We start from the raw sequence: 23,747 nt of genomic DNA, 5'->3' as shown, positions 1-23,747 counted from the left end.
CCAGTCACAGTGTTTTAAGGTGTTATACACCATCCCAGTCTCTCAACATCCCCAGGCACAGTGTGTTAAGGTGTTATACACCACCCCAGTCTCTCAATATCCCCAGGCACAGTGTGTTAAGGTGTTATACACCACCCCAGTCTCTCAATATCCCCAAGGCACAGTGTGTTAAGGTGTTATACACCACCAGTCTCTCAATATCCCCAAGGCACAGTTTGTTAAGGTGTTATACACCACCCCAGTCTCTCAACATCTCCAGGCTCAGTTTGTTAAGGTGTTACACACCACCCCAGTCTCTCAATATCCAAATTACAGTGTGTTAAAGTGTTATACACCACCCCAGTCTCTCAACATCCCCAAGGCACAATGTGTTAAGGTGTTATACACCACCCCAGTCTCTCAACATCCCCAGGCACAGTGTGTTAAGGTGTTATACACCACCCCAGTCTCTCAATATCCCAATTACAATGTGTTAAGGTGTTATACACCACCCCAGTCTCTCAACATCCCCAGGCACAGTGTGTTAAGGTGTTATACACCACCCCAGTCTCTCAATATCCCAATTACAGTGTGTTAAAGTGTTATACACCACCCCAGTCTCTCAACATCCCCAAGGCACAATGTGTTAAGGTATTATACACCACCCCAATCTCTCAACATTCCCAGAAACAGTGTGTTCAAGGTGCTTTGCACCACCCCAGTCTCTCAACATCACAATTACAGTGTGTTAAAGTGTTATATACCACCCCAGTCTCTCAAGATCTCCAGGCACAGTTTGTTAAGGTGTGTAAATGACATTACAGGCCTCCTTACCAGCTCCACCTGGTGGGAATTTCCTTTTACCCTAGTACTCACTACTGTATATTACTTGGAGCATGGGTAGAGTACTTTTAGTAACTCCTTCCTATTATAAACACTCCAAGTATAGGAGATGGAGAGGCTTCCTTGGAACTAAAGAACCTGGGTTGTGGTTATAATCTTTACGGGACAAAGACTTTGTGAAGGAAGGAGTAAATGTGAAAGTGGAAAGTAAATGTCACCGTGCCACCTTTGACTGATGAGAATTTCTCTTTAATCTAGTGGTAGGTCATCTACTAGAGAGCAAGACTTTACTTGTTCAAGCCAAAGCAGCAGGCAGGATATTTGAAGATTGCATTTGTACATTTGTACATTTGTACACCCCTTTTTCACACATGTTGATAATACCATCTTAGGGATCGCCAGTTAAGGAGAAGCACTAAATCTACAGTTTCTTCCTTCAGTGCATTTATACAGAATATAGGACTAATATGAGTAAAGATTTCACTGACCTTCAAATCTTTCCCTATGTTTTTCTCGTATTCGTTCAAAATAGGCAGAATCTGGAGCCTCGTGACAGAAGAAGCGCATGCTGTTGTCATAGGGACAGGGAAATCCTGAAACACACCAGAATAGTTACACATAAAACGTTTTATTACCTCTAAGGTTGTCTTATGTAGACACTTTTCGGTAAACAACCTAACACTGACAATGTTAGACTCCTGACTGTGACAATGGTAGAAGAACAATCTGGAATAAGAGACATCATCTTAATAAGAATGGGAGGGAAAAGTGCATAAAAGTTGAGAAAAAAAATTTGTAAGACAGCTACAAAATATATATATGTAATGATACTGGATAGAAGACTCAACTTCAATGTATTCAACATTCAGCTTCATTGGGTTAAATTTAACTTCCAACTTTACTGTATTCAATTATCAACCTAATTGTATTCAACTTTATGATTCAACTTTCAATGATTCAACTTCTATGTTTTCAACATTTGATTAAGATGTTTTCAACTACATTCTACCTTAAACCCTGCTATGTTACAAATAGTCATTTTCAATGCTTGCAGGCGGTTATGTAGCTCACTTCCTTATGTTAAAAATCTATTATTTACACAACTATTTATCAACACGAGTAAACATTTCCTGACATTTCAGATTTAAGAAGATTTGATTGGATGTTATTCAGCAACTCAGTGACACTCCATGTAATCATTTTTTCCTAGCAAAAAAAGTAGCTCATGCATTCTGGAGCATTCAGGGATAGAATTAGGATCCTGGAAAATTTATCTGTAAAACGATGCCATTGTTTCCTGCTCTAGGTACAGTATAATTATCTCGTTACAGGTGACACTGATGATAGTATTCTAATGTTACAGGTACAGTATAATTATCTCGTTACAGGTGACACTGATGATAGTGTTTTAATGTTACAGGTACAGTATAATTATCTCGTTACAGGTGACACTCTGATGATAGTGTTTTAATGTTACAGGTACAGTATAATAATCTCGTTACAGGTGACACTCTGATGATAGTGTTTTAATGTTACAGGTACAGTATAATTATCTCGTTACAGGTGACACTGATGATAGTGTTTTAATGTTACAGGTACAGTATAATTATCTCGTTACAGGTGACACTGATGATAGTGTTTTAATGTTACAGGTACAGTATAATTATCTCGTTACAGGTGACACTCTAACGATAATGTTTTAATGTTACAGGTACAGTATAATTATCTCGTTACAGGTGACACTCTGATGATAGTGTTTTAATGTTACAGGTACAGTATAATTGTCTCGTTACAGGTGACACTGATGATAGTGTTTTAATGTTACAGGTACAGTATAATTATCTCGTTACAGGTGACACTCTGATGATAGTGTTTTAATGTTACAGGTACAGTATAATTATCTCGTTACAGGTGACACTCTGATGATAGTGTTTTAATGTTACAGGTACAGTATAATTATCTCGTTACAGGTGACACTCTGATGATAGTGTTTTAATGTTACAGGTACAGTATAATTATCTCGTTACAGGTGACATTAACAATAGTGTTTTAATGTTAGAGGTACAGTATAATTACCCAATATGTATAGGTGAACAGGCAATGACAAATAACTGAGAGAAATTAATGATGGTTGTTCATTTCCCGATCTTTACCAAATTAAATATATCTTGATTGAAGAAAGTCAGGCCATATCTGATATATAATTTTAATGTGACGCTACCATTAAATTTATTCCAATACTTTCAGAACTTTAACATTATCTAGTAAAAATCTATAAAAATGCTACTTACCATTGTCAAAAGAGAGTTCCCTTGGCTCCTGTTTTATATGCATTGGAGGAGGTGGGACACAAGGGGTTTGTGGGTACCCATGATTCCTTGTGATGGTGGCCATGTCATAGCTGCGATCGTGATGTTCTTGTTTAAAAAAATGATGGGCGTAAGATGAAGACACGAGGTGTGAGTAACCAGACTGGGGCTCTGAAGAAATGTAGCCTCTTTCTGGATCTGATCTGTGTAACCTGAAAAATTCATTTATTTCAACTGTTAATTTAATATTCTGAAACTTGGGTATTTTCACCAACCTATTACATTAGGAGGAAATAAAATATGGTAGATGGGTAATTTTTGTGTTTCAGCCACCTGACAGGTATTTTTTAACAGGTGGAAAAGGAAGAATAAAATAATTGAGTATGACAGTCATTCAATAAATTCTATCATAAGTGTCGTAATCAAAGGTATGATTTATTCTGATGATTTTTTCTATTATATTCCCTCAAAGTATCTTCTTCAGAAATACACTTTCACGCTGTTCATGGCAAAAACATTCTAGCAAGAAAATTGTATTTGGGTCTTGCAGGACCTGGTCACAGAATTTATTGAATGACTCTCATATTTGCTGTTTTACTTTGATGGGTGATAGTAAAGGGAAGAACAGCAAGGTTATATACGAGGAAGATAAAAAAATACCTGGATGTGTGACTAAAGTAGGTACAGCTTGCTTCTGTGGGTGGTGAGAAACACACCGATTCTTTACTACACGAGCCTGATGATGACAGTGTAGAGCCGGACTCTTTTCCTGAGGTGGAGGAACACACGGACTCAGTGGGTGATGGGGTCTGTTCGTATGAGCCATTGACAAAACTCCGCTCCCCAAACTCAAACTTTGACAGTGAAGGTTTATGACAACACTGAGGATTTGTAGACTTACAGCAGCTGGCACTGCTGGACTTTGTCTCTGGCTTTACCTTAAGGCATCCACTCACTGAAACAAAAATATAACAATTATCAAGGGACATCCTTATAAATAAAGTGAATAACAAGTATCAAGGTACATCCTTATAAATAAAGTGAATAACAAGTATCAAGGTACATCCTTATAAATAAAGTGAATAACAAGTATCAAGGTACATCCTTATAAATAAAGTGAATAACAAGTATCAAGGTACATCCTTATAAATAAAGTGAATAACAAGTATCAAGGTACATCCTTATAAAATAAAGTGAATAACAAGTATTTATTTAGATGGAAGAGGTGAATGGTGGGTCACAACCACCTCCTTGATCCTATCATCTTGTATTCATTTGACAAATGCAGAGTTGACAACTCTAATGTCCTCAGAGGGAGAGTGGGACGCAGGGTTGACAACTCTAATGTCCTCAGAGGGAGAGTGCATGGGAGGCAGGGTTGACAACTCTAATGTCCTCAGAGGGAGAGTGGGACGCAGGGTTGACAACTCTAATGTCCTCAGAGGGAGAGTGGGACGCAGGGTTGACAACTCTAATGTCCTCAGAGGGAGAGTGTGACGCAGGGTTGACAACTCTAATGTCCTCAGAGGGAGAGTGTGACGCAGGGTTGACAACTCTAATGTCCTCAGAGGGAGAGTGTGACGCAGGGTTGACAACTCTAATGTCCTCAGAGGGAGAGTGTGACGCAGGGTTGACAACTCTAATGTCCTCAGAGGGAGAGTGGGACGCAGGGTTGACAACTCTAATGTCCTCAGTGGGAGAGTGGGACGCTGGGTTGACAACTCTAATGTCCTCAGAAGGAAAGTGGGACGCAGGGTTGACAACTCTAATGTCCTCAGTGGGAGAGTGGGACGCAGGGTTGACAACTCTAATGTCCTCAGAGGGAGAGTGTGACGCAGGGTTGACAACTCTAATGTCCTCAGAGGGAGAGTGGGACGCAGGGTTGACAACTCTAATGTCCTCAGTGGGAGAGTGGGACGCAGGGTTGACAACTCTAATGTCCTCAGAGGGAGAGTGTGACGCAGGGTTGACAACTCTAATGTCCTCAGTGGTAGAGTGGGACGCAGGGTTGACAACTCTAATGTCCTCAGTGGGAGAGTGGGACGCAGCCTGTTACCAATTCTCACATCCTCAGAGGGAAAGTGGCACATATAGTGTGGCTTATTTACGTACACTAAGAGGATGCCAGGTGTATATACACATTTTGGTATCCAAGTGGAGGATGACTGCACCTTATCAAATCAAAACAGACATTGGCTCTTTTTTTCGTAAGTATTCATTAAAATGTCATTGAGATCCCACATATTTATGTAAAGAAATCATACATGTGCAAAAATCATACATGTAAAAATTAATTAAGTTCCATGCAAATTTATAATCTAGACATTTTTTTTTATATACAATTAGGGACAAAACTTCCAGAAAAATTGAGTTTCATTAAAATATGTTGAGAGTTTTTAAAAGAATTTTGACAAACTTTCATCAGCAGACAAACATCATTTTATGTCATTACTAGACATTACAAAAATAGTCCACGTTTGGACTAACAAGATATCTGATGCCTATACGGACAATCAAGCATAGATAGGGTACTAACTTTAATATCTCACCCCTATGCATATCGCATCGTAAATCATAGCAATTAGCGGGACTTGGATCTCTATAACAACCGTCCATCATACGCTCCAATATTTAAACTGTCAAATTTGTCAACATTCATGACGTATAGGAGCTGCATATGGCTGTGTATGGATATCATATTATCTCTGATAATCCCGATCACACTGTCCACAGTGACACAGATAATCACGGCACTGCTGTACATCCACAGTATCCTATCCATAAATTATTCAACCGCTGACAACAACAAATCACGGAGGGGTTAAAGATTCAAAAACGGGGTATACGCGAGACGAACCTATTTTTCGCACCGATATTACAGGGGTTTAATATGCACATATAACATGGATACACTCGGATAGATTTTCAAACATTGTTCATATGATGTCGTCAAACTATTTAATTAAGGTTTCAATTTTTTTTATCACTCATGCTGTCATACTAAACTATATTACAAGCCTCGTTAATATAAAATATTAATTTAGAAAATAATGGCGTTAATATTCCGTCTATAATGCTGGTCACTGGTTGATGGTATTAAGGACCCTTCATTGCATGATCAGGACAATTTCAGTTTTTACATCATGTCAAAAATACGGCAATTTCTTATAATGAGTTGTCAAGCATGACTGATGGGGATTAAACAAATGCCTTTTCACCAAACAGCAGAGGAAGGCTCGCAGGGACAGCTGATGCTGATGAAGCAGTCAGAAATACTAGCTTGCATATCACATTTATTGTAATTTTGAAATAACGTTTGTAAAAAATTAAACCTGATATTTTGTAATTCAAAATGATATCCTTGATATGTTGTCATATCCTTTTTATGAGAGCTATTTAATTCAAAATCTTTGTCTTACCGCTAACAAGCCTGTCACCAATTTTAAGATCTGTTCTTCTCGTAAAGAGTTTGAATCTATTAAAATGGACATCACATTGGCAATTTATCCAATGGAATATTGAAGACAGAAAATTTAAACCCAAAGATTTCCTCAACAGTACTTTGAAACAGAGTTTAATAAAACATTCTAAATTGAACTTCAACAATATCTTACACTCAATAACCTATATTAAAAAAGAAAAAAAAAATCATTAAGATAATCAAATGCAGTAGAGAACTGGATTGTAACAATAAACACCACAGAACAGTTATAGTAATCAGCAATGATAGTCTCATCAATCATACACCATTACAGTCTAACACACCATTACAGTCTAACTACAGTCTAACACACCATTACAGTCTAACACACCATTACAGTCCCATACACCATTACAGTCTAACACACCATTACAGTCTAACACACCATTACAGTCTGACACACCATTACAGTCTAACACACCATTACAGTCTGACACACCATTACAGTCTGACACACCATTACAGTCTAACACACCATTACAGTCTAACACACCGTTACAGTCTAACACACCATTACAGTCTAACACACCATTACAGTCTAACACACCATTACAGTCCCATACACCATTACAGTCTAACACACCATTACAGTCTAACACACCATTACAGTCTAACACACCATTACAGTCTAACACACCATTACAGTCCCATACACCATTACAGTGCTAACACACGCATTACGTCTAACACACCGTTTACATTCTAACCACCTTTACAGTCTACACACACCATTTACAGTCTAACAACACCATTACAGTCCCATACACCATTACGTCTAACACCTTACAGTCTAATCAACCAGTAAACAGTCTAACACACCATTACAGTCTACACACCGTTACAGTCTAACACACCATTACAGTCTAAACACATTACAAGTCTAACACACCAGTACAGTCTACACACCATTACAGTCTACACACCATTACATTCTAACACACCGTTACGTCTAACACACATTACAGTCTAACACACTGTTACATTCGAACACACCATTACAGTCCCATACACCATTAACAGTACAGTCTAACACACCATTACAGTCCCATACACCATTCAGTCTAACACACCATACACAGTCTAACCACACCATTACAGTCTAACATACCGTTACAGTCTAACACACCATTACAGTCTAACACACCATTACAGTCTAACACACCATTACAGTCTAACACACCATTACAGTCTAACACACCATTACAGTCCCATACACCATTACAGTTTGACACACCATTACAGTCTAACACACCATTACAGTCCCATACACCATTACAGTCTAACACATCATTACAGTCTAACACACCATTACAGTCTAACACACCGTTACAGTCCCATACACCGTTACAGTTTGACACACCATTACAGTCTAACACACCATTACAGTCCCATACACCATTACAGTCTAACACACCATTACAGTCTAACACACCATTACAGTCTAACACACCATTACAGTCTTACACACCATTACAGTCTAACACACCGTTACAGTCCCATACACCATTACAGTCTAACACACCATTACAGTCTAACACACCATTACAGTCTAACACACCATTACAGTCTAACACACCATTACAGTCTGACACACCATTACAGTCTAACACACCATTACAGTCTAACACACCATTACAGTCCCATACACCATTACAGTCTAACACACCATTACAGTCTAACACACCATTACAGTCCCATACACCATTACAGTCTAACACACCATTACAGTCCTAAAACCACCATACAGTCTAAAACAAACCCTTACGTCTAACACCAAACCCTACAGGGTTCTAACACACCTTCAGTCTCCAAAACCCTTACAGTCTAACCCAAACCCCCTACACCATTACAGTCTAACACACCATTACAGTCTAACACACCATTACAGTCTAACACACCATTACAGTCAACACCACCATTACAGTCTAAACAAAAAAAAAAAATTCCCGTCTAACAACCTTACAGTCCAACACCCCTTACCGTCTGACACCCATTACAGTCTACACAAACCTTACAGTCTAACACACCATTACAGTCTAACACACCATTACAGTCTAACACACATACAGTTTTAACAAAACCCTACAGTCTAAAAACCATTACAGTCTAACACACCATTTCAGTTTCCACACCATTACGTTCCCCCAACAACACCCAACAACCAACATTACAGTCTAACACCACCATTACCCTCTTCCCCAACACACCCTTTTACGCAACCCCCCCTTTGCCCATCACCCTTCAGCTACAACCGTACAGTCAACACCCTTAACAGTCCCCAACACACCATTACAGTCTAACACACCATTACAGTCTAACACACCATTACAGTCTAACACACCATTACAGTCTAACACACCATTACAGTCTAACACACCATTACAGTCTAACACACCATTACAGTCTAACACACCATTACAGTCTAACACACCATTACAGTCCCATACACCATTACAGTCTAACACACCATTACAGTCTAACACACCATTACAGTCTAACACACCGTTACAGTCTAACACACCATTACAGTCTAACACACCATTACAGTCTAACACACCATTACAGTCCCATACACCATTACAGTCTAACACACCATTACAGTCCCACACCATTACAGTCCCACACACCATTACAGTCCAACACACCATTACAGTCTAACACACTAACACACCATTACAGTCTAACACACCATTACAGTCTAACACACCATTACAGTCTAACACACCATTACAGTCTAACACACCATTACAGTCTAACACACCATTAGTCTAACACACCATTACAGTCCCATACACCATTACAGTCTAACACACCGTTACAGTCCCATACACCATTACAGTCCCATACACCATTACAGTCTAACACACCATTACAGTCTAACACACCATTACAGTCTAACACACCATTACAGTCCCATACACCATTACAGTCTAACACACCATTACAGTCTAGCTAACACACCATTACAGTCTAGCTAACACACCATTACAGTCTAACACACCATTAAAGGTTGCTGTGTATGTTGCTGTTATCAATATTCTATTCAGTAAAATCACAAAAACAGATACAGAAGTCTAAAAGTCTACTCTGGTCTGTTTTATACATATGATTATACCTGATATTATCTCTCAGAATCACTCCCCAAGTCTAAATTGTTATTTTTCATACAAATAATTTAAAATCAGAATTTTTTATTGGTTTCGGTAGAAATTGACTTAATTTATATCTGTGTATACTGATAGATCGGTCACAAAATCAAACAAAGATAAAAATGAGCAAATTTTTCAGAATGTACCTGTTTGGAATCCTCTTATTTTTGATAAGTTTTAGGTATATGCTCAGCAGGAGTGTGTCAGTACATGATCAGGGTCATTGAAGAGCTTGTAATTACTCTGACTCTGGCGTTTGTACATTGTATTCGTGTTTCAGAAGGCACGTACTAGTACAGATTGATCAACTTATTCTTGCTCTCATTCTGCCAGATTTTCACCTGGGACTATATTTCTAGAACTTGCATGAATTACAGATGGGCATCTGTATATGAGATATATGTTTATTACATGTTTTTACTAGCTGTAGATAAACTATTGATAAATGGTGATACTGTACTGAATGACTTATTTTTCTCGCTCTCTCTCCCTATATCACTCTCTCATTCAGTCTCACACTGTCTTTGTATCATATCCCACTGTCTCACACACCCCTCTCTAGGAATCCTTCACACATGACTGATTTCTCTCACTCTCTCTCCCTATATTACTCTCTCATTCAGTCTCACACTCTGTCTTTGTATTATGTCCCACTGTCTCACACACCCCTCTCTAGGAATCCTTCACACATGACTGATTTCTCTCACTCTCTCTCCCTATATCACTCTCTCATTCAGTCTCACACTCTGTCTTTGTATCATATCCCACTGTCTCACACACCCCTCTCTAGGAATCCTTCACACATGACTGATTTCTCTCGCTCTCTCTCCCAATATTACTCTCACATTCAGTCTCACACTCTGTCTTTGTATCATATCCCACTGTCTCACACACCTCTCTCTAGGAATCCTTCACACATGACTGATTTCTCTCGCTCTCTCTCCCAATATTACTCTCTCATTCAGTCTCACACTCTGTCTTTGTATCATATCCCACTGTCTCACACACCCCTCTCTAGTAATCCTTCACACATTTCTGTTGTGTCCACAAACTGTGGATCTTGATTGCTCTAACCCAACTAGCTGTATAGATAGGTATTACATCTGAGGAAGTATACTGAGTAATCATGCTGAGGATTCCAAGAGAAAATCATGTCTTAACACCACAACTTTCCAGATCAATGTAAAAATCTAAAAAACAGTAAAGTAAGGTTTTCAAAAATAGGAGCAATTTAAACTGTCCAATGACTTCTATAAAACTTGCAGTTACTTCTTTGATCCCCTGAATTAATAATTCCAAAATTAAAAGAGATGTGTGTCAAATTTGAGAACAGTTTATCTATTTATTATGGTACCCTTACACTTAAGCATTAATCAATGTACATCCATGAACCAATCCCAGACATGATCAAATCATTTTAAATAATTCTAAATGGCATTGTATGTAGAAATGAACCATCATATACACATTAATTGTTTTCTTTTGAACATTTTATTTATGTTTTATCAATGAGAAATTGAAATAAAACGATGAACAACCTAGCTATATTCTTGTCCTGAAAAGAATTGTCAATGGCTGAAAAATAAAACGTCACCACCCATATAATATGGACCATCCTCCACATCATTATTTCAATTTACTAATTAATGACACATAACGACTCAAATTACCACCTGAAGATGGCCAATTTGTTCCCAAAGGCAGTAATTAATTCAATTAAAATCCCTATCTCATGCATTTAATATGCGTGTTTTTTTTATCCTTATACCGATACTAGCTTTGGCTGGCTATTATTTACAATTACTAGCATTATAGACACGCTAGCATGGATGTACAAACGGCTCTTGTCTATGTTTCCAGGGTATTTAGCCGAGTTTCCATCTTGTGATCCTCATACAATATCACTTGATGCGACTAGATATGCCACGATATGGGAACCCTGAGGAAACAATATTACAGCTATAATTTGTAACAAGATTTACAAAATTACTGTCAGCGATTCTCAGTGAATTCCCCGAGTCTGGAATAGGGGGAGAGGATGTCTTCCTTTAAGTTTTAATACACAGCTTGACAGCAGAATTATTTTTGGTACCAAAATATTTAATTTCACTATATTTTTTTTATTTCGTCTTCCTCATTCTCAAAATAAATTTCATTCATATTTCTGAATTAAAATGGTTTTATCTGGAAAAGTGACTGCATTTTATTTCTTTCTATCAAATGTCATTACACTTGATTAATTCATCAAACTGAATCTAGTATTTTCTGGTTATGATCTTGGTAAATTAAGACCCTGTCAAGATATATCCTCCAGGTACAATGTGAAAAATAAAAAGTATAGCTCATGAAAGGACAACTTGTTTGGTGATGATGGTAATGGGGGAACAGGAACAATTATATAAACTTAGAAAAACAAATAGAACATAAAAAGATATTTAAGTACAAAAATAATAAGTGTCTCATGATATTGAATTATTTGAACAACATTCGAAGAAAGTCAAATTCTTAAACCAAGCAAACAGCTAAGTTTTCTTTCTGTTTTTTCTTTTAATTTTTTCCTGATTAAAATTCTGCAGATGAACACAAACTATTTTAGTCTAATGGGATGGTGAAATTTTAATTTTCACAATGTTGTCATAATGTCTCACCCATACAAATATAATGGGCACTATTTGTCTTAAATGTAGTTAATGAACTGCTAAATAGATATCAGTAAACTCTATATAGTTATGTCATAATCTATTGTTTCAACCACTTGACCTTCAAAATGACCGTCTGAAATACCCTCCTGAAACCTACAGACTGAGAAATATATATATACAGTGTATGGAGGATTTTTAATGAGATCTTTTAATGTAGGCAATATTCATCATTAATCTATAAACTTCTGGATTATTAATGAGATATTTCAACATATGTAATATTCATCATTAAACTAAGCTCCTGGATTTTCAAATGAGATCTTAAACTTATGTATTTTTCATCGTTAAATGAAGCTCCTGGATTTTTTAAAATAAGATCTTTCAACATAGGTAATGTTCATCATTAAACTATAAACTCCTGGATCTTTTTTAATAAGATCTTTCAACATACGTAATTCTCATCATTAAACTATAAACTCCTGAATTTTTTGAATGAGATCTTTCAATGTAGGTAACCTCTGCAATTTCAATGATAATTACGGGGGCAGATATGTCTACATATAGACTAATGATGTAAATGGAAATGTCAATAACAGTATCAAAATTCTGTAGGATGAGAAAAAACTCGCATCAACAACATCGAGCGCACAGTTTTTGTTTCTGTATTTAGAATTACTGGTCAGAAAATATATAGTTCAGACAAAAAAAAAAATTGGTGATTATATTGAAACAAGACATGGTTGGTGTGTTATAAAAGGTGGTGAGGACAGGTAATGGGAGAATAATGACTGGGAAAGCAGCTATGATGCACAACAGTATAACAGATTCAATTACAATATATAATTGGTCCGTGTTGGCCGCGCTCATTCACGGAAACCAATATCACTTTTTTCTCCAATTTTCTCTCTTTAATGACAATATTGTCTTATGGCATAGGCGCGTCCAAGATGATAGAGCCACGAGAATATGAGAGGCGTTATGTGTGATGTCTTTTCCGTTGTTCGACTACACCATGATACAATGTCGCTGTCTTGCACTGCACAGATCTGACTAGCTATAAATAATTCAGCGGTCGTGTTGATAACATGTAAATCAGTCGACAAATCAGAGAGAGCGATGCCTGAGCCCGTTACATCTGATCCTACAGCCGATGGCGGGGAAAGGGAGTTTGCGAGTCTTATTGTTCAATTAGTACGGCACCCCCTGGGAGAGAGGAGATGCTAGTTTTGTCCCAGTGATCAGAAAGCTCGAGGCAGGTGGATTTATGTTAGCTAAGAATTGTCGTGTTGATGATGCTGATTCCAGCTATAATTGATGATAGAATAGTCTCAGGTTTAACACAAGTCAAATGTACGACACACACTGCGAGTGAATCGTGGCATTTCAATGCCATGCCGTTTGTACCAGAGATCGTCATGGCATTGTCACTATAGGAACTCTTATGCGTCAACGGCTATGAGTGCTGGCTGACATTCCCGTCCATGCTGACTAGTAATTAGAGTAGTCGTCGACTCAAGTTGTTTCTTGTCCACAAAGTGGGTTGTCTTTGACAAGGACAAGAGCTTATTACACTGTTGGGTGGAGAACACTGGAGTTATCAGTCTGTCAAGTCGTACTTGCTTCTCATTGCTTTTTCGTCAAAGCTTGGCTCCGAAGATGACCCGACAATATTATCTACATAGTAACAATACCATTGGTCTTAATGAGGTTCATTGTGTGTATCAGATTCTGTCCCAACAAAATCATTGTTATGGAGAGTAATACCTACAGCTGGAATGACGCCTTAATACTCAACAATAATATACACTCAAAATCAAAACAGAAATACAGTAGTGACATTTATCAGACATTCAATTAGAGTCAATAAATAAAGGTAAAATACACAATTGTATCATTAGTCCTGTAACAATTAGGTAATTGTTAGAAATAGGAAAAGGGTATGTACAAGGGTTACAATGTAACATCTCCAAAACTTAAAATGTACGTGTAAGTCATAAAGCATAATATATATAAAATGTAAATGTAAACACATCGGTAATTTTAAGTCCTATAGTAATGAAAGTTTGTTTAAAGAAGTTTATTTTCTGAGGTCCGGGTGATGTAGCCTGATTTTTCTCTGGCCCTGAAACCAGACATGGTGTCAGGACTAGAATAAACTCGGGGTATATCAGGCATGGTGTCAGGGCCAGAGGAAACTCGGCTATATCAGACATGGTGTCAGGGCTAGAAGAAACTCGGGGTATATCAGATATAGTGTCAGGGCCAGAGGAAACTCAGGCTATATCAGACATGGTGTCAGGGCCAGAGGAAACTCGGGCTATACCAGACATGGTGTCAGGGCCAGAGGAAACTCGGGCTATATCAAACATGGTGTCAGGGCTAGAGGAAACTCGGGCTATACCAGACATGGTGTCAGGGCCAGAGGAAACTCAGCTATATCAGACATGGTGTCAGGGCCAGAGGAAACTCGGGCTATATCAAACATGGTGTCAGGGCTAGAGGAAACTCGGGCTATACCAGACATGGTGTCAGGGCCAGAGGAAACTCAGCTATATCAGACATGGTGTCAGGGCTAGAGGAAACTCGGGCTACATCAGACATGGTATCAGGGCTAGAGGAAACTCGGGCTATAGCAGGCATGTTGTCAGGGCCAGAGGAAACTTGGGCTACATCAGACATGGTGTCAGGGCTAGAGGAAACTCAGCTATATCAGACATGGTGTCAGGGCCAGAGGAAAATCGGGGTATATCAGACATGGTGTCAGGGCCAGAGGAAACTTGGGCTATATCAGACATGGTGTCAGGGCCAGAGGAAAATCGGGGTATATCAGACATGGTGTCAGGGCCAGAGGAAACTTGGGCTATATCAGACATGGTGTCAGGGCTAGAGGAAACTCGGGCTATATCAGACATGGTATCAGGGCCAGAGGAAACTCAGGGTATATCAGGCATGGTGTCAGGGCTAGAGGAAACTCGGGCTATATCAGACATGGTGTCAGGGCCAGAGGAAACTCGGGGTCTATCAGGCATGGTGTCAGGGCTAGAGGAAACTCGGGCTATATCAGACATGGTGTCAGGGCCAGAGGAAACTCGGGGTCTATCAGGCATGGTGTCAGGGCTAGAGGAAACTCGGGCTACACTAGAAAGACATGGTGTCAGGGCTAGAGGAAACTCCAGCTATATCAGACATGGTGTCGTGGCTAGAAGAAACTCGGGCTATATGAGCCATGTTGTCAGGGCCAGAGGAAATTCGGCTATATCAGGCATGGTGTCAGGGCTAGAGGAAACTCCGGCTATATCAGACATGGTGTCAGGGCTTGAGGAAACTCGGGGTCTATCAGGCATGTTGTCAGGGCCAGAGGAAATACGGCTATATCAGGCATGGTGTCAGGGCCAGAGGAAACTCAGGCTATATCAAACATGGTGTCAGGGCTAGAGGAAACTCATGATCAGGCATGGTGTCAGGGCCAGAGGAAACTCATGATCAGGCTATTAGACATGGTGTCAGGGCCAGAGGAAACTCAGGCTATATCAGACATGGTGTCAGGGCTTGAGAAAACTCGGGCTATATCAGACATGGTGTCAGGGCCAGAGAAAACTCAGGCTATATCAGACATGGTGTCAGGGCCAGAAGAAACTCATGATCAGAGATGGTGTCAGGGCTAGAGGAAACTTGGGCTATACCAGACATGGTGTCAGGGCTAGAGGAAACTCAGGCTATATCAGACATGGTGTCAGGGCTAGAGGAAACTCAGGCTATATCAGACATGGTGTCAGGGCTAGAGGAAACTCAGGCTATATCAGACATGGTGTCAGGGCTAGAGGAAACTCAGGCTATATCAGACATGGTGTCAGGGCCAGAGGAAACTCAGCTATACCAGACATGGTGTCAGGGCCAGAGGAAACTCGGGCTATATCAGACATGGTGTCAGGGCTAGAAGAAACTCGGCTATATCAGACATGGTGTCAGGGCTAGAGGAAACTCAGGCTATATCAGATATGGTGTCAGGGCTAGAGGAAACTCAGGCTATATCAGATATGGTGTCAGGGCCAGAGGAAACTCGGCTATATCAGGCATGGTGTCAGGGCTTGAGGAAACTCGGGGTCTATCAGGCATGTTGTCAGGGCCAGAGGAAATACGGCTATATCAGGCATGGTGTCAGGGCCAGAGGAAACTCAGGCTATATCAGACATGGTGTCAGGGCTAGAGGAAACTCATGATCAGGCATGGTGTCAGGGCCAGAGGAAACTCATGATCAGGCTATTAGACATGGTGTCAGGGCTAGAGGAAACTCATGATCAGGCATGGTGTCAGGGCCAGAGGAAACTCAGGCTATATCAGACATGGTGTCAGGGCCAGAGGAAACTCGGGCTATATCAGACATGGTGTCAGGGCTAGAAGAAACTCGGCTATATCAGACATGGTGTCAGGGCTAGAGGAAACTCAGGCTATATCAGACATGGTGTCAGGGCCAGAGGAAACTCGGGCTATATCAGACATGGTGTCAGGGCTAGAAGAAACTCAGGCTAAGGGTGATAGGATTTTGACTAAAAACCTTACATGAAGCTTTTGTTATTTTCCAAAGACAAAATTATTAATCTCTACATGAGGAAATTCTTACTGTGGTATATTTGTTTCACTAGCACTGATTTATTCAGCAAAGGTCTTTCTTATCAGATAATTAGCGTAATAGCTACTAGTTATGACTTATGATTCACGATGACTTCTCCAATTCCAAATATAGATCAAACATCCATGTGCATTTCACTGTATCTTTTGGTCTAGCCACTATTAAGAAATATCAGTCATCTTTTCTCTTAACTTTTACGGAAACCATAAAAAAGCTGTGTCTTTGATTCCGATTTTATCAGTGTGGGCAAATCGTGTCACCCTACACCCTGGTTTGGATGGACGATCGGATCAAAGGGACGGCAGACCTTATCACTCTCCGATCACTAACCGTCAATAGGCCAGGGCTCTTTTACCTTAAAGGTTAGTCATTACACTTTGTTTCACCTGTACAGGTAAAGTCGTTAAGTTATATTTCACCTGTACATGTGATAGGGTCATTATGTTTCCCATGTAAATGTGAAATCTGAAGCAGATCAACTTCGGAAGTCATAGAAGCTTCGTTATCGACAGAAATAAAACATAAATTCTTACAGGAATGAGAGAGACTGTTAATTATAGCAAATCCTTAATAGAAGATACTAATCTAAATAAACGGTGATACCCTGTTTAGTGGTATTCTATAGGCCTTAAGTCTTGTGTGCTGGGACATACATAGCATTTGTTTGTACACACAGTTCATGTAGCATTTAACATAAGTGAACTTGTTTAATTAGAATAATATTTAATAGAGACACTGAAATCATCAGTCAATTATAAGTTTAAGAGATACCATCTGATATCAGATGTAAGATAAAACTATTAAACACTAACAAAAATCAATACTGAATATGGTACATTTATTTTGTTTCTCTAATTAAAAATTCATCAAACAGCTAACCACATGTTGCTAATAAAGATTCTAATATGACAAATTTATTTTGTAATTTGATTTTTTATATAGGTTATTTTGAGGTCAATATGGACTGGATATTATTGTGGGTATACCCTCAGTAACTGTCATGCACAATGGGGTCTACCTTAACTGTTCTGATGAATTATCAATCTTTTGTACAGCACCTTGACACTGGATTTTAAGGGCTTTCGGCATCCAAAGGGATTAACAGTAGTTGGCAAACTATTAGTCTATCTAATAACAATCATTCTTGACAATGCTTACATGTAACTTTGTTTCATTTAATTGTATTACATATACAATGTAACTTGTGTATGATGTAACTTGTGTGTGATGTAATTTGTGATGTAACTTGTGTGTGATGTAATTTATGATGTAACTTTATTGTTTGTGATGTAATGTTTGTGTGATGTAACTTGTGTGTGATGTAACTTGTGTGTGATGTATCATGTGATGTAACTTGAGATTAATGTAATTTGTGTGTTATGTAACATGCAATGTAAATTGTGTGTGATGTAACTTGTGATGTAACATGTATATAATGTAACATGTGATGTATCCTGTATGTAATGTAACTTGTGTGTGATGTAACTTGTGTGTGATGTAATTTGTGATGTAACTTTATTGTTTGTGATGTAACTTGTGTGTGATGTAACTTTTGTGTGATGTAACTTTTGTGTGATGTATCATGTGATGTAACTTGTGATTAATGTAATTTGTGTGTTATGTAACATGCGATGTAAATTGTGTGTGATGTAACTTGTGATGTAACATGTATATAATGTAACATGTGATGTATCTTGTATGTAATGTAACTTGTGTGTGATGTATCTTGTGATGTAACATGTATGTGATGCAACTTGTAATGTAACTTATGTGTGATGTAACATGTGATGTAACTTGTATGTGATGTAACTTGTGTGTGATGTTACATTTGTGTGATGTAATATGTATGTGATGTAACTTGTATGTGATGTAACTTGTATGTGATGTAACTTGTGATGTAACTTGTGTGATGTAACTTGTGATGTAACTTGTGTGTGATGTCACTTGTATGTGATGTAATTTGTGATGTAACGTGTGTGTGATGTAATTTATGATGTAACTTGTGTATGATGTAACTTGTGTGAGATGTAACTTGTGTGTGATGTAACTAGTGTGTGATGTAACTTGTATGTGATGTAACTTGTGTGTGATGTAATTTGTGATGTAACTTGTGTGATGTAATTTGTGATGTAACTTGTATGTGATGTAACTTGTATGTGATGTAAATTTTGTGTGATGTAACTTGTATGTGATGTAACTTGTGATGTAAATTGTGTATGATGTAACTTGTGTGTGATGTAACTAGTGTGTGATGTAAATTGTATGTGATGTAACTTGTATGTGATGTAACTTTTGTGTGATGTAACTTGTGTGATGTAACTTGTATGTGATGTAACTTGTGTGTGATGTAACTTGTATGTGATGTAACTTGTGTGTGATGTAACTTGTATGTGATGTAACTTGTATGTGATGTAACTTGTGTGCGATGTAACTTGTGATGTAACTTGTGTGTGATGTAATTTGTTATGTATTCTGTTTGTGATGTAACATGTGATGTATCCTGTATGTAATGTAGCTTGTGTATTATTTTGTGTCTTAACACAGAGGCAGCTAGGTTGCCTCCAAAGTTCGACATTTTACTTAAATGACTACTGTCATCATATCAGAAAATATTTGCGCTATATATATCATACAGGTGTGTTATTTATATCATACAGGTGTGTTATTTATATCATACAAGTGTGCTGCAGGTGTAATATAAGTGTGATATATTTATCATACATGTGTGTTATAAGTGTGCTATAAGTGTGCTATATCTATCAAACAGGTGTGCTATAAGTGTGCTATATTTATCATACAGGTGTGCTTTCAGGTAGTTTTATATATAACACAGGTGTGCTCTAAGTTTGTTTTATATATAACACAGGTGTGCTATATGTGTGCTATATATATAATACAGGTGTGCTATAAGTTTTATATATAACACAGGTGACATGCTATAAGTGTGCTATATACATGTATATAACACAGGTGTGCTATAAGAGTGCTGTATATATATCACACAGGTGTGCTGTTGGCACCATATAAATAAATTTAACTGAATTTAACCATTTCCTTTACTATACCTGAACTAAATACTGTTGATAGATATTTCACACAGGAACCAAAAAGCCATATATAATATATATAAAAGAGTCCCATTGACAGGTGCCCTTCTACAAATGTAGCCCATCAGTACTACAGTGTGGTCTGTACTGTTTTACTCCCAGACAGGGCTGGTGGTATTTCATTCATAACCCAGATGGCCTAATTAGGAAGACCTGCTGGAGGGGGTGGGGGAATAGATGACTCTGTGGTAGTCAGTGGGGGTTGTAAGTCTACTGTGGTAACAGGTGCCCAACACAATACTGAAGCGTTCCCTTACATTACTTACACAATCAGGATCAATTAAACTCTTGTCTGTAATCACTGTTTAATCTAAACGACCTGCTAATTCATTACTGTTTTCATTGCTTTTTTATATGCATATTATGCACAATAAAACTATACCATCTGCCTTGTGGGTGTAAAACATCATGAACAGCATACTTGGTGTTTTTGAATGATCAACATGAACTTTATACCATGACCAATATCTCTAGCATAGTTAAATTCCATAAACTATATAAACCACAAAAACTTATACTTCCCATATATAGTTATACCCAATATATAGTTATACTCCCAATATATAGTTATACTCCCCATATATAGTTATACCCCAATATAGTTATACACCCAATATAGTTATACTCCCCATATATAGTTATACTCCCAATATATAGTTATACTCCCCATATATAGTTATACTCCCAATATATAGATATACTCCCCATATATAGTTATACTCCCAATATAGTTATACCCCCCAATATATAGTTATACTCCCCAATATATAGTTATACTCCCCTTATATAGTTATACACCCAATATAGTTATACTCCCCATATATAGTTATACTCCCAATATATAGTTTTACTCCCCATATATAGTTATACTCCCCATATATAGTTATACTCCCAATATATAGTTACACTCCCCATATATAGTTATACTTCCCATATATAGTTATACTCCCCATATATAGTTATACTCCCAATATATAGGTATACACTCCATATATAGTTATACTCCCAATATATAGTTATACTCCCCATATATAGTTATACACCCAATATATAGCTATACTCCCCATATATAGTTATACTCCCCATATATAGTTATACACCCAATATAGTTATACTCCCCATATATAGTTATACACCCAATATATAGTCATACTCCCCATATATAGTTATACTCCCCATATATAGTTATACTCCCCATATATAGTTATACTCCCAATATATAGTTATACTCCCCATATATAGTTATACTCCCCATATAGTTATACCCCAATATATAGTTATACTCCCCATATATAGTTATACTCCCAATAGTTATACTCCCCATATATAGTTATACTCCCCATATAGTTATACCCCAATATATAGTTATACTCCCCATATATAGTTATACTCCCAATATATAGTTATACTCCCCATATATAGTTATACTCCCAATATATAGTTATACTCCCCATATATAGTTATACTCCCCATATATAGTTATACTCCCCATATATAGTTATACTCCCCATATATAGTTATACACCCAATATAGTTATACTCCCCATATATAGTTATACTCCCCATATATAGTTATACTTCCCATATATAGTTATACTCCCAATATATAGTTATACTCCCCATATATAGTTATACTCCCAATATATAGTTATACTCCCCATATATAGTTATACTCCCCATATAGTTATACCCCAATATATAGTTATACTCCCCATATATAGTTATACTCCCAATAGTTATACTCCCCATATATAGTTATACTCCCCATATATAGTTATACCCCAATATATAGTTATACTCCCAATATAGTTATACTCCCTATCTATAGTTATACTCCCAATATAGTTATACTCCCCATATATAGTTATACTCCCAATATAGTTATACTCCCAATATATAGTTATACTCCCCATATATAGTTATACTCCCCATAAATAGTTATACTCCCCATATATAGTTATACTCCCAATATATAGTTATACTCCCAATATAGTTATATCCCCTGTATACAGTTACTATAAAATGTTTTACAAAGGTATCTTAATATAGGAATAATTCTTTTTATGACCTTAATGAATTCATCTCATTCTCATCCACACCAGCGAGTGATTTATAACTGTTTGTCAGGTGTATTTTTTCCACAACTGACTATAAAAGACAGATTTGAAGCCTGATCAGATGAAAGCAACCAAGAGTTGGTGGGCGTAAAGGTTTAACGAGAAACACATGATAGATAATCATCCCTATCTCCGGCATTGTTTGTTTGTTTGTAACACCCCACACATACACTGACACATAAATGATTTAATCTGAGGAAATTTCCTTGAAAATTGGAATCTATTTTCTTTTAAAGAAGTTCACTATAAAGAGAGGGCGGGTAAGTATTATGGGATAGTGGCGTTCCGACGCGGCATTGTGTCTCTCCAGTGTAGACGAACACTCTGTCCATATGTACAGATGACGCAGCAGTAGCTAAACTAATGCCAACTAGGTCATTTACATCATTATGAATGGCGTATCATAACACAAGCTCACTTCTGTAAAATCTAATAACTCCTACCCTACCAAATCCAATCATACTTTCACAAAGACAAATTACGTAATTCGTGGAAAATTTAGTTTATTTTCAGCCTTAAGTATTTATTTATAAAGCCAGATGCAGCATTCTGCTCTGTTGAAGAAGTGTGCCTGTGACTTGCTATTAAGTAAATTTCCAAAATACTCCATCCCCCTCCTCCCCACCGATCATTGCTGAACATCATACCGTGTCATCTGCTCGCAATGCACAACATTCCTATATCACATGTTCCAGATCTTAGCCAACCATGACACAGCTTTTTAGACAAAAGGAAAGGAAATTTTCCACAACTGTTTTTATCAAATCATCCACAAACTTGTGCAAAGTTGTGAATTACTATCAGTGTATATGGAAGTCTGTATATTATGTTTCCTACTAACGAGGAAAACCTGACGCGAAGGCCCAGGTGTTTACGGGCAGAAACACCTGAATCGAGGCATGGGAACAAGTCTTCAAACATGTATAAAACCATTTTTTATTCTGTTAAGTTCCAATAAAGAACAATTATCTCCGGTGTATAATAGGGGTGTAACATACGTATCAAATTTGTGAAACAAAAATTGAAGCTAAAACGGAGATATCTTTTTATCAATATCTATACCTGTTACATGAAATTGGTACCAATTTTTTTCTGTATCAAGAAATATATTATGGAAAAACCCTCTGCTCATCTTTATTGGTTTTTTGTTTTGGACCCCAAAATTGATACCCAAATTATATTGAAGATACATTGCATCTAATATAATTTTGAAAGTATTCATTTGTATCTTAGGCTTGAGAGTTATAAGTTTTAATGGTGAGAATGGAGACATGCAGGGACCTAAAATCTGTTCTGTCATTTGGTGGTAACTCCATAAAATTAATGGCAAGCTTCTAACATTAATTAACCTCTTTGATGATTTAATTCTACCCAATAAAAATGGAGCATCAATCTGTAGTGATTGGAGTCAGTTGAAAGTTCCTGATTGATCAACAGTATCTATCCAATCAATGATCAATTAAAATCTATTAATCTTTAATTATCTTTCT

The 23,747-nt window shown here is 37.6% G+C and overlaps 1 protein-coding gene across 1 annotated transcript in view; it reads right to left on the bottom strand.

The window, feature by feature from the left end:
- Nucleotides 1-23,747, bottom strand: part of LOC117322424 (ETS translocation variant 1-like) — an 81,563-nt gene that overhangs the window by 20,435 nt on the left and 37,381 nt on the right. The window contains exons 6-8 of the mRNA XM_033877339.1: nt 3,792-4,086; nt 3,114-3,343; nt 1,311-1,415 (exon numbers count right to left, since the gene is read on the bottom strand). Of these exons, the coding sequence (XP_033733230.1) occupies nt 1,311-1,415; nt 3,114-3,343; nt 3,792-4,086 (630 nt within the window). The remainder of the gene's footprint in view (nt 1-1,310; nt 1,416-3,113; nt 3,344-3,791; nt 4,087-23,747) is intronic.

The sequence above is a fragment of the Pecten maximus genome, chromosome 2, assembly GCF_902652985.1.
Source record: "Pecten maximus chromosome 2, xPecMax1.1, whole genome shotgun sequence".
Classification (NCBI taxonomy): domain Eukaryota; kingdom Metazoa; phylum Mollusca; class Bivalvia; order Pectinida; family Pectinidae; genus Pecten; species Pecten maximus.
Note: the sequence above shows the minus strand (reverse complement) of the source record. Positions and strands in the feature narration are given on the sequence as shown.